The sequence below is a fragment of the Microcebus murinus genome, chromosome X (assembly GCF_040939455.1).
Source record: "Microcebus murinus isolate Inina chromosome X, M.murinus_Inina_mat1.0, whole genome shotgun sequence".
Lineage (NCBI taxonomy): Eukaryota > Metazoa > Chordata > Mammalia > Primates > Cheirogaleidae > Microcebus > Microcebus murinus.
This window is the reverse complement of record NC_134136.1, coordinates 46,366,674-46,379,207: the sequence shown is the minus strand read 5'-3', so window position 1 is coordinate 46,379,207 and position 12,534 is coordinate 46,366,674. Positions and strand designations below refer to the sequence as shown.

At 38.2% G+C, this 12,534-nt stretch overlaps 1 protein-coding gene across 1 annotated transcript; it reads right to left on the bottom strand.

Annotated features, from left to right (window-relative positions):
- Positions 1 to 2,530: 2,530 nt before the first annotated feature.
- UBE2A (ubiquitin conjugating enzyme E2 A) lies at positions 2,531 to 10,609 on the bottom strand. Its single transcript, XM_012739325.2, has 6 exons — positions 10,371 to 10,609; positions 10,145 to 10,225; positions 9,713 to 9,738; positions 4,193 to 4,282; positions 3,121 to 3,209; positions 2,531 to 2,773 (listed from the first exon to the last, which is right to left on the bottom strand). Exons 1-6 carry the CDS (start codon positions 10,412 to 10,414, stop codon positions 2,645 to 2,647), a joined length of 459 nt encoding a protein of 152 aa, XP_012594779.1. The 5' UTR covers positions 10,415 to 10,609; the 3' UTR covers positions 2,531 to 2,644.
- Between the last annotated feature and the right edge of the window lie 1,925 nt (positions 10,610 to 12,534).

The following is a 12,534-nucleotide window of genomic DNA, read 5'->3' as shown; positions in this document are numbered from 1 at the left end:
GGCTAATTTTTTGTATATATACTTTTAGTTGGTCAATTAATTTCTTTCTATTTTTAGTAGAGATGGGGTCTCACTCAGGCTGCTTTCGAACTCCCGACCTTGAGCAATCCGCCTGCCTCGGCCTCCCAGAGTGCTAGGATTACAGGCGTGAGCCACCGCGCCCGGCCGGGTTTCTTTTTTTAGTATTATACAATGCATTCTCTTTGCTATGAGTAACCCCTGAAGCTGGAGATGGGTCCTAAATAAAGGACTCTAATTACAACTTTGATTCTTCATCATACCCCCCTCTCCACATCAGCAGGTGCAGAATTGAAAACTCCAGTTCAAATGTGACTGCCATTTGGAAAGGGACCTTGCAAATCTGTTTTAGTTAACTTTGTTATAATTATTACGTGCAGGCAGCTTGTGATGTTTGTTAAGAATTGTAAAAGGGGGAAAAGGCAATTAGCATTAAACTTTCAAATGAATGGCTTGTGGTTCCTTTGACTATGGATATATGTTTTGGGAGTTCAGCTTGTTGGCTCTGTTGTAAGGTTTTAAAAGGATTAGCCCATGAAAGAGATTGGGAATAGTGTTTCTCAGGAGGTGTACAAAAGTAAAAGTTATTAAATCTGTCCATTCCTAGTGTCACCTTAAATTTTGGGGGGTATAATTAATAGTGGCAATATTTAAGATGCCCAGCCATATCAGGATGAAAAAATTAAGACTAATCGAACAAGTAAAAACCAATTTAATGTTCTCCTTTGAGGCAGAAATGGACTTGAGGGAAAATATTAAGCACATGTAAGGACATTGCTGCTAGGTGAAACAATTCGATTAATGTGGTAATTAGTGTAGATCCAGCTCCCCCAAATTGAGGCCTAAGTACCATATCTTGAAGGATGAGTGGGGTACATGCATCATAAGGACATAATTTCACTTAGCAAACACCACCCAAACAAGTACTAAGGGGTGATAGTTTTTACAAAGTTATTGTCCTTTGTCTCTTCAAAGATGAGTTGCTCCTCAGAAGAAATCAGAGTTTTTTAAACAAGATGATTGAGGATACCTATACTCCCAAACTTTATGTAGGATTCAAAACATCATTTTATAATAGTTTGGTGTAGTTTGTTTTTAAGCTAGTGCTTTTAAAGATGTGGAATGTCAAGATTAAGTTAGAGCTTGGTCTCTGAGGTTGCTGGTAAATACCCAGGTTTTTCTCCTCCCCTCTTGTCACAATTTTATTCTCTTGACTTACCATAATGTATACTAAAGTAGCTTTCTTTAATATTGTTGAAATGTTAAAAAAGCATTACCACTTAGGACTGAAAAGAAAAAAGGTTCTCTACAACAGTATCTACTGTCTTCTCTTTTCTACTCCCAGAATGAGTATTTTTGCTTTTACCATAATGTTCAAGGGGGAAATGAGTAGATATCATATCCCCCAAAACTTTAAAGTTTATACTGAACTAAAATATAATTATACTTTGACTATGAAATTTTAAGGTTATTTTTATTTACAAGTTTTGAAAAATGTACATTTTTTACATGGGTTACTTGTGCAAAGTTAGAGTTGGAAGAGTGATAAATGCATAAAAGGTGACAATAGAACATTAGACATTTACAAGCCTTGTCCCACACTGCTACTTAAAGGTATTATATATTTAAAAGTATAAATATCCAAAGAAAGATTCCAGACATCGGCTTTAAGGTTCTCATAACGCTGAAAGAGAAAAAACTAAAGCATGCAGCAGTAACTCAGGATTTGAGTGGAAAATAGTTTGTCACAAATATGCTCCCTTCCTTAAATTAATCAAAAATTTTAAAAAAAGATTGAGGATTATTAAGTTTGTTCATCTAGGGCAGCACTGCTCCTTTAAAAAGATTAAAGGATCTCCAACTTTCCCTAGCTCAAAAACTGATGATTGTTTCCATTTCTCTGCTCCTACACCTCTTTAAAAAAAGCAAAAACCCAGAACACAAGTATTGACACAGCACAGGTGTGTCCAGTCAGTATCTCCCAAGGAGAGAATGTGTCAGTTACTACAATTGCTGTACTCCTTTGGCTGAGTCCTTCAACATTCTCCTGACTACCAGTAAATACCATCTTGTAATTCATATTGCTTAAATCTTAGCATTGTAAGATTTTTAGTCTCCATTCCTCTTTCAAAATTGATGTTTACATGGATTTATTTCTGTTTTCTACAGGCCATATTATAAAGACATTCACTCCTAAATCCAACACAAGTGAAGGACCAGCCAGGATGAAACACTTCAGCAATCATTTTGTTAAAAATAACATCCTGGTCATCAAGCTATGCATAAGCACCACTTGTATAACATCATTTTAAAAGCTTAGTGTAAAGCACAGTAACAAAACTGCCCTAAGACTGACTGTAGATGAGATACAACAGAAAAGGAATTAAGCATTAGTAATTTTTGCAAGTAACCCAGGTACAGTACATTTGATTTCATAGAGGGTGTTTTCTGATGTTCAAGGAGAAGGTAGAACGGGCAGGAAAAGCTTGGCAAGGGAAGATGGAAACAGCACAACAGCTATTTTGCTTTTAATAAAGTCAATGTAATGACACTGAAGAATAGGAAGGTGACAAACACATCAATATATATTTTTTCTGATAGGCAGCCTCTTTTGCTGCACCCAGGGTCAACAATCACGCCAGCTCTGTTCTACTATTGCAGAAACACGCTTTTCATATTCCCGCTTGTTCTCTTGGTACAGCTGAGCAGCCTGGCTGTTTGCTGGACTATTGGGATTGGGTTCATCCAATAGAGACTAGAGAGACAATTTGTAAAATGTCAGTTCCTTAATGCAAAAAAATATATGTTCAGAACAAACAACTATCTTATAAGGTAATGACATTCAATTGAATTGTCCAAAGTAACAGCTATATTTGTTGTCTTTAGCATACAAACTTAGTTACATTAATGTGCTAGTAGCTGGGCAAATATATATATATATATTTTTTTTTTTTTCTGGTGATTTGGGTCTTAATGGTCTACATTTTATCTATAAAACCAATAAGCTTTGGCCCAAAATTAAAAAGTCTATTATGACCTTCAAAAACAATTCAATTGCTAATATAAACATATTAAAAGTCATCACATTAAAGAAAATTTCACCTGTATAGATGTTAAAATGGAAGACACATCATAAGTTGGACTCCAACGATTCTGAAGTATATCCAGACATATACTACCATCTGCATAGACTATAGAAGTAGGTATGTTAAACATAACAAGATCACTAAGGTTTTAACATTATAGTCAAAACAAAATTTGTCAAGGATACTTTACTTTTTAATTTAAAGATTCTTAGGCTGCTTCCCAGTTAACTGCCTAAAAAAAGATGAGTCACTATCATCACTAGTGAAATAATCAGGATGATGAGAGAATGTCAAATGTGATCCATATAAAACTGGAAGATACTTAGAGCTCATTCTTCTAAAAAGGCTATCCTATTATCTGGGAAATCATACACATTTTCTAACTGGGTCTCTAGCTATCCACAGACCTGTGGGAAATTCATCCCACCAAATTTGTAAACTGTACCTCCTATCTGAAATAATAAAAGATAGCTCAGAGTTCACAAGGTTTAATTTTGGCATAAAGATAAAAATATCTAATACCCTGAAAAATACTTCATTGACCTGAATAAAAAGTAAGCTGTTCCAGGCTTACTACTATTTTAAAAAATAGCCAAATGGTAAGTAAGAATCACCTGTGGTGCTTTTCTAATATGCTATATGCCCAGCCTTCAACAACAGAATAATATTCAGTAGTTCTGTAATGGGGCCAGGGCATCTGTATTAACTGTTCCATAGTAATTCTGATATGCATCCAGAGTTGAAAACTACTGTTTTAAATGCTAGTGAAAATAATTACAACAAAAGACCACCCCAATCTGGCCTAGCATTAAAAGAAAACCTCAAGAGTATCCTCATTTTTGTTTAATAAGTAAATGACGCAGATCATCAAAATCAGGAGGCTCTTAGACTCCAAACAAAGGGAAAGTACCTTCACTGCTTCAGTTCTAGGACTATAGATCAAGATGGCAATAGACCACCATGTTTTCAGGAAGCAGCAAGCTGCCTAAACAAGTACCCAGGCACTACAGACAAGAAAACAGAAATGTGGAATACTCCATAATAAACATTGTAATAGTTTGAAATATTGTACTAAAAGTGATACTTGCCATTTGGATGAAACATCTTAGAAACAAATCTAACTGTAGGTGGTTTATTCGGATATTCTTCAGTGAATTCTATTGTAAGCTTAAATGTTCCTGTAGTTAGAAAAGAAATGTTTAAGAAAATGTATTTATCACTTTGTTCAGTAGTACTTTGTTTTTAATGCTACATGGGTTTTTTCAAGTATTAAATAATACAAAGATACAGGGTAGAGAGGAAAGAGACACCAGGTAAGAAACATATCTCTAGGAATTGCTCTAAGAACTATTTAAAGGTGATTCATATTTTTGTTTTGCCATTATTGTCCCCTGAACTTAAAGACAGCCATTATAAACGCAACATTACTGTCTGCAGGGTAACTTTAGCCACTGTACATTTCGAAAACATCCTTAAAATAAAATGACAAGAAACTCAGCCTTAAATTTGGCCTTCTTCCTTGAGAAGACCAAAAGACCTCAAAGGCCTATTTTAGTCAGCTACCATCTTAAACTCTCCAGTGATTTTAAATGGACTAGAAGAAATGAAAGCACAAAGGTTCAAAAACTAATGCTGGAAATACAAATCCATAATCAAGTTATTTTTAATATAGAAGAGAATAAGTATAAAAGTGTTAACTGGTTCCTTTTCATATAATAGCAACTCTATGATGAAAAGTTAATTGAACTTAAGCCAGAAAAAACTTCATAGTGCCTCTCAAAAACCCTTAAGTATGACTCATAAAGTACTTTACTATAAAATCAACTCAGTTATTCACACTTATGGAGAGAACTGATGGCAGAAATAAGTTTAAAATCACATTTGGTTGCATTCATGTCTCCAGCAAATTTATCTTTTTAAAGATGTTTGTTTGTGCTACTGGTGAAATGAAATTATTTTTCTTGAATATGTGTCAACCTAAGGTAGCAGGAGGCCCTAAAGCATACCAGATTATAGACTAATTTATAAGGCATAGACAAAGTGGATCTTCCTTAAAAACTCTAGGATGTTGTGATTTAGGGAGATTCAAAATGTTATTTTATACAACCTATTGCAAATCTCTGGAAATAGAAAAGAAAAAAAAATGTTATTTTAAATTGTGTTTGTTAAATAAATTGAAGAAAACAACTGGGCAATGTTTTTTCCTGACTGAAATCTCTTTAAATTTAAAGGAATCAGTTACTATCTGGGATAAGATGATGCGTGGTCCACTCCATTTAATAATTTATTCTAATATAATAGACCATAGTTGAGATAGAGTATAATTATTACTAGTTTCTCCAGAGTTAGCAATCTATTTCCTTTTTGTTCCCACTAATAAGTTTATCACTGCTTAAGAAAAAAAAGAGTGCTGCGATCATTCTACTGCTAGATCTGTGACGTAACAATACTAAAATGTTTGTTTCCTACTAGCAAGCTCATAGGAAACAATTTGCTAACAAAGTTGCCCTTGATATGAATGTGTCCCAAAGTTTCAGAATAATTTAAAATGCAACATATAGAGACATGTTATGTTCTTCAGACCATTGTTACTCCCTAAAGTACTTTCTTTTGAAAGCCAGATACTATGTATTATAACTAAGGAAAGAAAGTTAAATCTTCTGGAACAGACAGACATACTACAGTTCCCTCAGAACATACTCCACCTTTATCACCACCTGGTCATAAATCGTCCTCTTTTTGAGAAAGTATAGTTCTTCCTTTTTGGTATTAATGACATTATAATATGCAAGAAAAAGTGGGAATGTGTTAGAGAGTTCAAAGCTTTGAGCTTCCTTATGTATCCCAAGTGTAAATACACTCAAATCAATGTTAAAATCTGATTAAATTATAGGTAAACGATTTATCATCAAGGCATTGCTCTAAAACTGGGCCAATTTAATAGCACACGGAGATCTCAGCTATCTTAAAACCATCATTAAATATGATATCTAAAGGTTGTATGAGAGGCGAAAAAAAAGAAAAAAAGGTTGTAAAGCAATACATAGGGAAGGCATAAGCAAAACAGCAGAGCACAGTGGGTAAGAGCATGAGCTTTGCAGTCAGGTCTAGGCTCAACTCCTCATTTTGCTACTTGCTATCTGTGAAACCTTGGGGAAGGTGCTCAACTTGACTAAAACCTCAAGTTCCTCATGATTAAAATAGTACCCACCATACAGCAGCACTGTTGTGAGATTTAAATGAGGGAAATATGCATAGTGTCACAAAGTAAGTGTGCCATAAATATGAGCAATTATTTTAGCTATAAGTATAAAGTTTCACATCTCTAGACACAGCTAAAGGAGGCAAAAACCAAAAATCCAAACTTCACTATCAGTAAGAAATACACAATTCAGATATTAAATAGTATTTTCCTTCCAGCCTACATCAAATACAGTTAAATGCAAATTGAGTACCTATGTTGGTGGTTTACAAATTCCTTGACTTGAGCTTTCTGCCTAATGCTTGCCCAGAAGTTACCTAGCTACCAAAGAAGTTAATCAAAAGTCTTTTAAAACAGCTCATTTAATATCTTCAGGTGAAGCAACTTGTTTGTGTCTACTTGAGTATAAATTAAGACTTACATAAATCTTATTTAAGGTACACATTAAAAAGAGGATATTTTTTACTTTTAGCTACATTAAACAATCAAAACCTCTTTAGTACAACCAACCCTCAATGTAATTTCTGAGATCTAAAACAAATGTTAAGGAAATTAAAAATCTTAGAATTAGCATTATGCAATTTGACACTAGAGCTTACCTTCTGAATATTTAGAAGGCTAAGCTATAAAGTAACTGAAAATTTAAGCCTCACCATTGTTGTACACAATGTATACTGATTTTGTTCATCTTCCTGAGGTGGCCAAAACATTTTAAGGAAAGTATCAATTAATCTCTGTATACAAAGAGACCAGGGAAATTATGTAAATGTGTTAAATGGCTGATATATGGCAATAAGGAGTGATATGGTTGAACTAACTAGATAGTGTATGTTCTGCCTATAGGCATTCACAAATTCAAGACCAACTTGGGCAACATAGAGAGACCCTATCTCTTTAAAAAAAAACAATAAATTTTTTGATAACTGAAAATCTGTTTACCCAAAACTCTTCAGCATAAGATATCTTTACCTTAAGAACACCCTTAGTGGACTTTAGGAGATTCATTTTTAAAAAGAAAATATTTATAACCAAATTCTAAAGGATACATCTATTATGAAAAGGGCATACTAGTACCTTACTATTACCATTAATTTTTAGATAACATGATGAAGAATATTATATTCCATAACCTTTGTAATCAGCATATATACCAATATATTTTGATGATGAAGTATTTCCTCCTAGTGTTTTGGTAGTATAAGCCCTTGAGAACATACTCCTCTTGCTTCAAGTGTGTGAAGTGAAATCAAAATGCCCTTAAGAGTTCTTTTCCTTAAGATTTCATCTCTTTAGCTGGAGACTGGTTGTCTCAGAAACTTTCACCACAAATGGTTTAACAAGGAAGAAGCAAAAGTAGTTTGGGGGCTCTCAATTTATATAATACATTGTAAACAGGAAAATTAACTATGTCATTTAACCCTAAACAGTCTTTTCCCTAACTGGAAGTTCTCCAAATGTAAATAAGGGGTATTCAAAAATGGTCAAAAGTATTTTTTGTAGCCACAGTGTTCTAGACATCTGACGAAGCATCCATGGGTAGCAGACTGTTCAACAGAATGAATCACAAAAGGGTACTGTCATTTAGTCTAATTCAGTAATGCCTGGATGGAGATACATACCATCAAAAGCAGAGCTAGTAATGTTAAAGGAGACAGTCCAGATAAATAATGGATTCCATAAGTACCTTTTCAATTCATACCACTTAAAACATGAGAAGCACCCTTGAAATATTTAAGTAGCCAATCCCTAGCAAAGCAATGTACTATTAATAAAGCTGTGCCCAGCATAAAGCAGTTGGAGTAAAATGAGGGAAAAAGAAGCCAATGAAAACAAAACATACTAGAGCTAAAGCAAATACACAGTTAATCTGCACATAAAGCTTAGGTATAAAAAAACTAGCACCAATCTAGCAGAGGAAAATTAAGTCTAGCTAGCCCTTGCTACAGATCAGTTCAAATGATTAACTGCACCAAAGTAGTATGTCCTCAGAATCATTCTCTCCTGCTGCCATTTCTTTTTATTGCAGCCATGAAGAGCAATGACATTTACCTGGGGGTGAAGGTAGAAAGGAAACTAAAATATTCAGGTGACTGTCCAGTTTCCTAGGCAAATATGAGTATTTGAAACAAATTATAGACTTATTTGATAGTGACTTACCTCACAACATTTTGAGGACTGGTAGCATCAAAAAGGATTCCAACTTGGCAACATATGTATTAAGTAGTTTGCAGAAATGTTTTTGCTCCCACCTTCAAACTGAGGGGGGTTTGTATGTGTGTGTGTGCATGTATAAAATTCTATGTATGACTGAGGGAAGATATAACATTAAGAAAAAAGTAACAGAAAGATCCTTTTCTTTTTTTAAATGCTTCAAATATTAAGGAATTTCATGACTTGAAATACTTTTAATCATCTTCAAAATGTATTAAACTTTCAAAAAACAATTAACTAAACACATACATACATACACAAAACTGAGTGCATGTAAAACTATCAATGTCAATTTCCTGCTTGTGATATGGTAGTATAGTCATTCAAGATATTACCAAATGGGTGGGGGGAGGACTGGGTGAAGGGTATACAAGTCTGTCTGTATTATTTCTTGCAATTGCACATGAATCTATAATTATCTAAAAACAGTTTTTAAAAAGCAACACGTTTTTAAAAATTAATCCTAAATCAATTAAAAATGATATACCTATTGGTACATTTAGTACCTTCAAGTAAGTTGGACACTGGTCAAGAGGGTACCTTAAGGCTAACCTCAATTCTGAAGCTGCTCTGAGATTACTGGTCATAAAGTCTTGATGAAAGCATACACTTTAAATTCATTTAAAATAAGAAACAACATTATACTCCAATGAAACATTTAAGACCATGTAAGGCTAACAGGCATTCAATATCAGATTGTAGAATGTCAGATAGTTGTGTGCAAGGGATACTTGCATCCATTCAACATCCAACAAATACATATTAAGCAGCTACTGTTTCTACCCTTGCAGTAGAATTCTGAACCAGATGGTTTCTGGGGTCTCTGCTGACTGTCAGCAACTGGTTGGGCTTATACTAAATCAGTATCTTGAAGGGGGGTGGCTGAATTTAGGAGAATAGCAGCCCAAACCTCAAAAATCCTTAACACCAGTGCTATGGTTGCTCCTTTTAAAAAGTGCCTGCCTTACCCAGATTTTTTTTTTAAAAAGGGGAAAGCAAAAAAAAAAGGTGTGGTTCTAGACAAGTGGACAATATCCAGAACAACTTGCCACACACTGGATTGCACTCAACCCTTTAGTAGGCAGAGGCTATAGGCAGAAGCAGGTTACTAAGTAGGAGACACTTCAAAGATAACTGGGAACCCTTTACCCTGATGATCAGGCTCCTTAAAGGTGGTAAAGAAACTCTCTCTTACCATCCTCAAACGGGGTCCCTTCAGGCCTGCAACACAGAGGAAAATAGTCAGTTCCCGCTTAAAGGGCTCCCTTCTCCCCAGTTCATTTTAGGAGACAGCTAGTCCAAGCTATGCCATCTCCACCTCTGGTCAACCACTGTTGCCGGAATCGGAAAGCCACTACCAATAGATGTTTTGGGCTCAGAAACACAGAGCAGGCCGCCGCGCCTAACCGCCACCACTCCCCGCCCCGCCCCCCTAGCACCCCAAACGGTTCCCCTGGCAGCGGGAACTGAGCTAATCGAGGCACAGGCTCCGGGGAGGTGCCTAGGCCCAGCCAGACCCAAACATGTTCCCTTTCACCCTCTGCCTTCCCAAGCGGCCCGGCCCGGAGGACACACTGAGCCGGCTCGTGTCCCCCATCTCTAGCCACCGCCTGGAACGCAGACTCACCCGAAAATGACCGCGTTCCAAACCATTATGTTGTTCTCGGACGGAGCCCCGCTGACTCCGGCTGGAGGATCCTCCTGCAACCTTCAGAGAGATACACAGGGGTCCCCCCAGTCCGGCACTCGTGTCCGCTCCCGGCTGCCCACACCCCACCCTACCCGGGCAGCCTCGGGACCCGCCCTGTGCCCCGGCTGGCAGCCCCCGGCCTCAGCGGTCCATGTCGCTTTACCTCTTGAAGTCCCGCATGAGGCGCCGCCGAGCCGGGGTGGACATATCTCTAGCGGGGTCAGGGGTGGGGCATACACCGGGGTCTCGGGTTCCTGTGGCGGATAAGGAGGCCGAGGAGGCTGAAGAAGCCGAAGAAGGTGAGGAGGAAGCACCAAGAGGAACAGCACTGCCTCTCCGAAGTCGAGGGTCGGTCTGGCGCCGGCTAAGCACCACCCCGGAGTAGACGGGGGCCGAACCAACCTGAAAGGAAAGAGGGGGGTGGAACGCGAACGCCGGACAGGCTGTACCAAGACGGGGCGGGGGGGGGACGAAAGTTGCTTATGTCATTAAACCCCAGCAGCAGGCTGGGAGTGGTGCCGCGCTGCTCCGGGGGTGACAGGCGAGCCACGGGGCAAACGAAAGCCTACGGTTCCCGAGGGTTCAGTGGAGGAACGGGGTCCAGATTCTAAGACAAACCCTGGGAAGTTTTCTGCTTTGTTTCTTTTTAGTTTTTTTTTTTTTTTCCTCCTTGCTTTTTTTTCTTTCGGTTTTTCTTTTGAGACCAGATCATGTATTAAAGCCCGCACTATGGCAGGGGACAGGAGAGGGCTGGCGGGGTGGGGGTGGGGGAGAAGTTTGGAAGCCTCACGCTTGGGGAAGGAGGAGTGGGCGGAGGCAAAACCGGTTCTCCAAAAGCGGGAACTCTAGGGCACACACCCCTGCGGACAGAGGAGACTGGGGAGGGGGAGGGGGGCGACTGGTTAAAATCACTGAAAATCAAAGGAATAAATGGGACTTTACTATGAAACGGGGCTGTGAGTCCCTTTTCTATGGGATGAATGTGCAGGATTCAGATCCCAACATTTAGGCCAATGATCTCCCGAAACCAGAATAAAATGGTGTTTGTGTGCCCTGGGGTAGGGAATGAATGCCTAAGGCAAACAAAATAAGGTTGTTTGTTTGTTTGTAAAGCTCTGGGCACTCACAATTTGGCTCTGGAACCACATTTCCCCTTGGCAGTTCAACAAGCCAAGTGGCTACTATATGTTCAGAAGAGTCCAAGGTATGAGAATATCCGACTGCAGAGAATTGGAAGGGCAGTGGGTCTGAAGTACAAGTAACGGTAAGATGCACGTGGAAAAACTGCAGGTTGCAGGGAAGAGTCACAGTTAGTACGAGGACCTGCAAAAGCAATAACAGTTTTAAAGCAGAAATTTTTAAAGGTCAACCTAAAATAACTTAGAAGGTAGGCAAAATACACACTTAAGATTTATTGAAAATGTGAGAAAGGTAGGTTTGGGTTAAGTCGTGAAGAGTTTTAAATGCCAAGCTAATGGATTCCTTGAAAGGTGGTTTAGCAGGAAAGTGACATCATTAGAGCTGTGCTAATCAGAGATTGGTCCCAAGAGAGGAGCTAGAGAGACTCTTGCAGTATTCTAGGTGTGAGATACTGAACCAGGCAGTGACAATAAAGGAGAGGAGGGGGTGAATGGAGAGGACTTGGCAACAGATTGAATGTGGGGGACAAGATTGAGGGAAGGAGTCAACAATGGCTGAAGCTCTAAACCCCAAGATAAAGGGGGATTGGAAGGTGCCATTAACAGAATTAGGGACTAGAGGGAGAGGGACAAATTTGGGAAAGGAAATTTTGGGTGGGACTTACTGAGTTCATGGGACTTGTGAGACATCCACGTGAAGATGTCCAGAAGATATCAGATGTGCAGGGATTTGTTTCTAACATGGGAGGCAGGAGGCACTTGGCATGGTAGTGATTCTAGTTGCTGCTTAACAACAGGCTCCTTCATGGCAAAGGATTTATATCTCGCATTAACTCCAACATATTAATTAAGGCAAGTCTCCCTAATAGCATCACATTATGGCTGTGGTGCAAAGAGGGTACAAAATTTTTTTAAAAAATCCTTTTCCTCTCACCAAAGTACTTACAGTCTACTGACACACACATATGAAATCAACAAAAGCAAGATCTATAAAAACAAGCTCATCAGTTTTCTATCACTGCTTAGCAAATTACCACAAGTTCTTGGCCAAGTCCAGTTCCTTGCAATTATAAGACTGAGGTCCCTATTTCCTTGCTAGCTGCCAACTGGGGACCTTACTCAGCTCCCAAAGGTCACCCATTTCCTTGCCACATAATTTACTTCATATTCAAAGTCAGCAACAGAGAA

Excerpts from the sequence above, each read along its gene's own strand:
- UBE2A (XM_012739325.2), bottom strand. The coding sequence starts at position 10,414 with ATGTCCACCCCGGCTCGGCGGCGCCTCATGCGGGACTTCAAGAG. Across the intron at positions 10,226-10,370 it reads CTCATGCGGGACTTCAAGAG|GTTGCAGGAGGATCCTCCAG; the intron begins GTAAAGCGACAT and ends ATCTCTCTGAAG. Across the intron at positions 9,739-10,144 it reads TGGAACGCGGTCATTTTCGG|GCCTGAAGGGACCCCGTTTG; the intron begins GTGAGTCTGCGT and ends TCTGTGTTGCAG.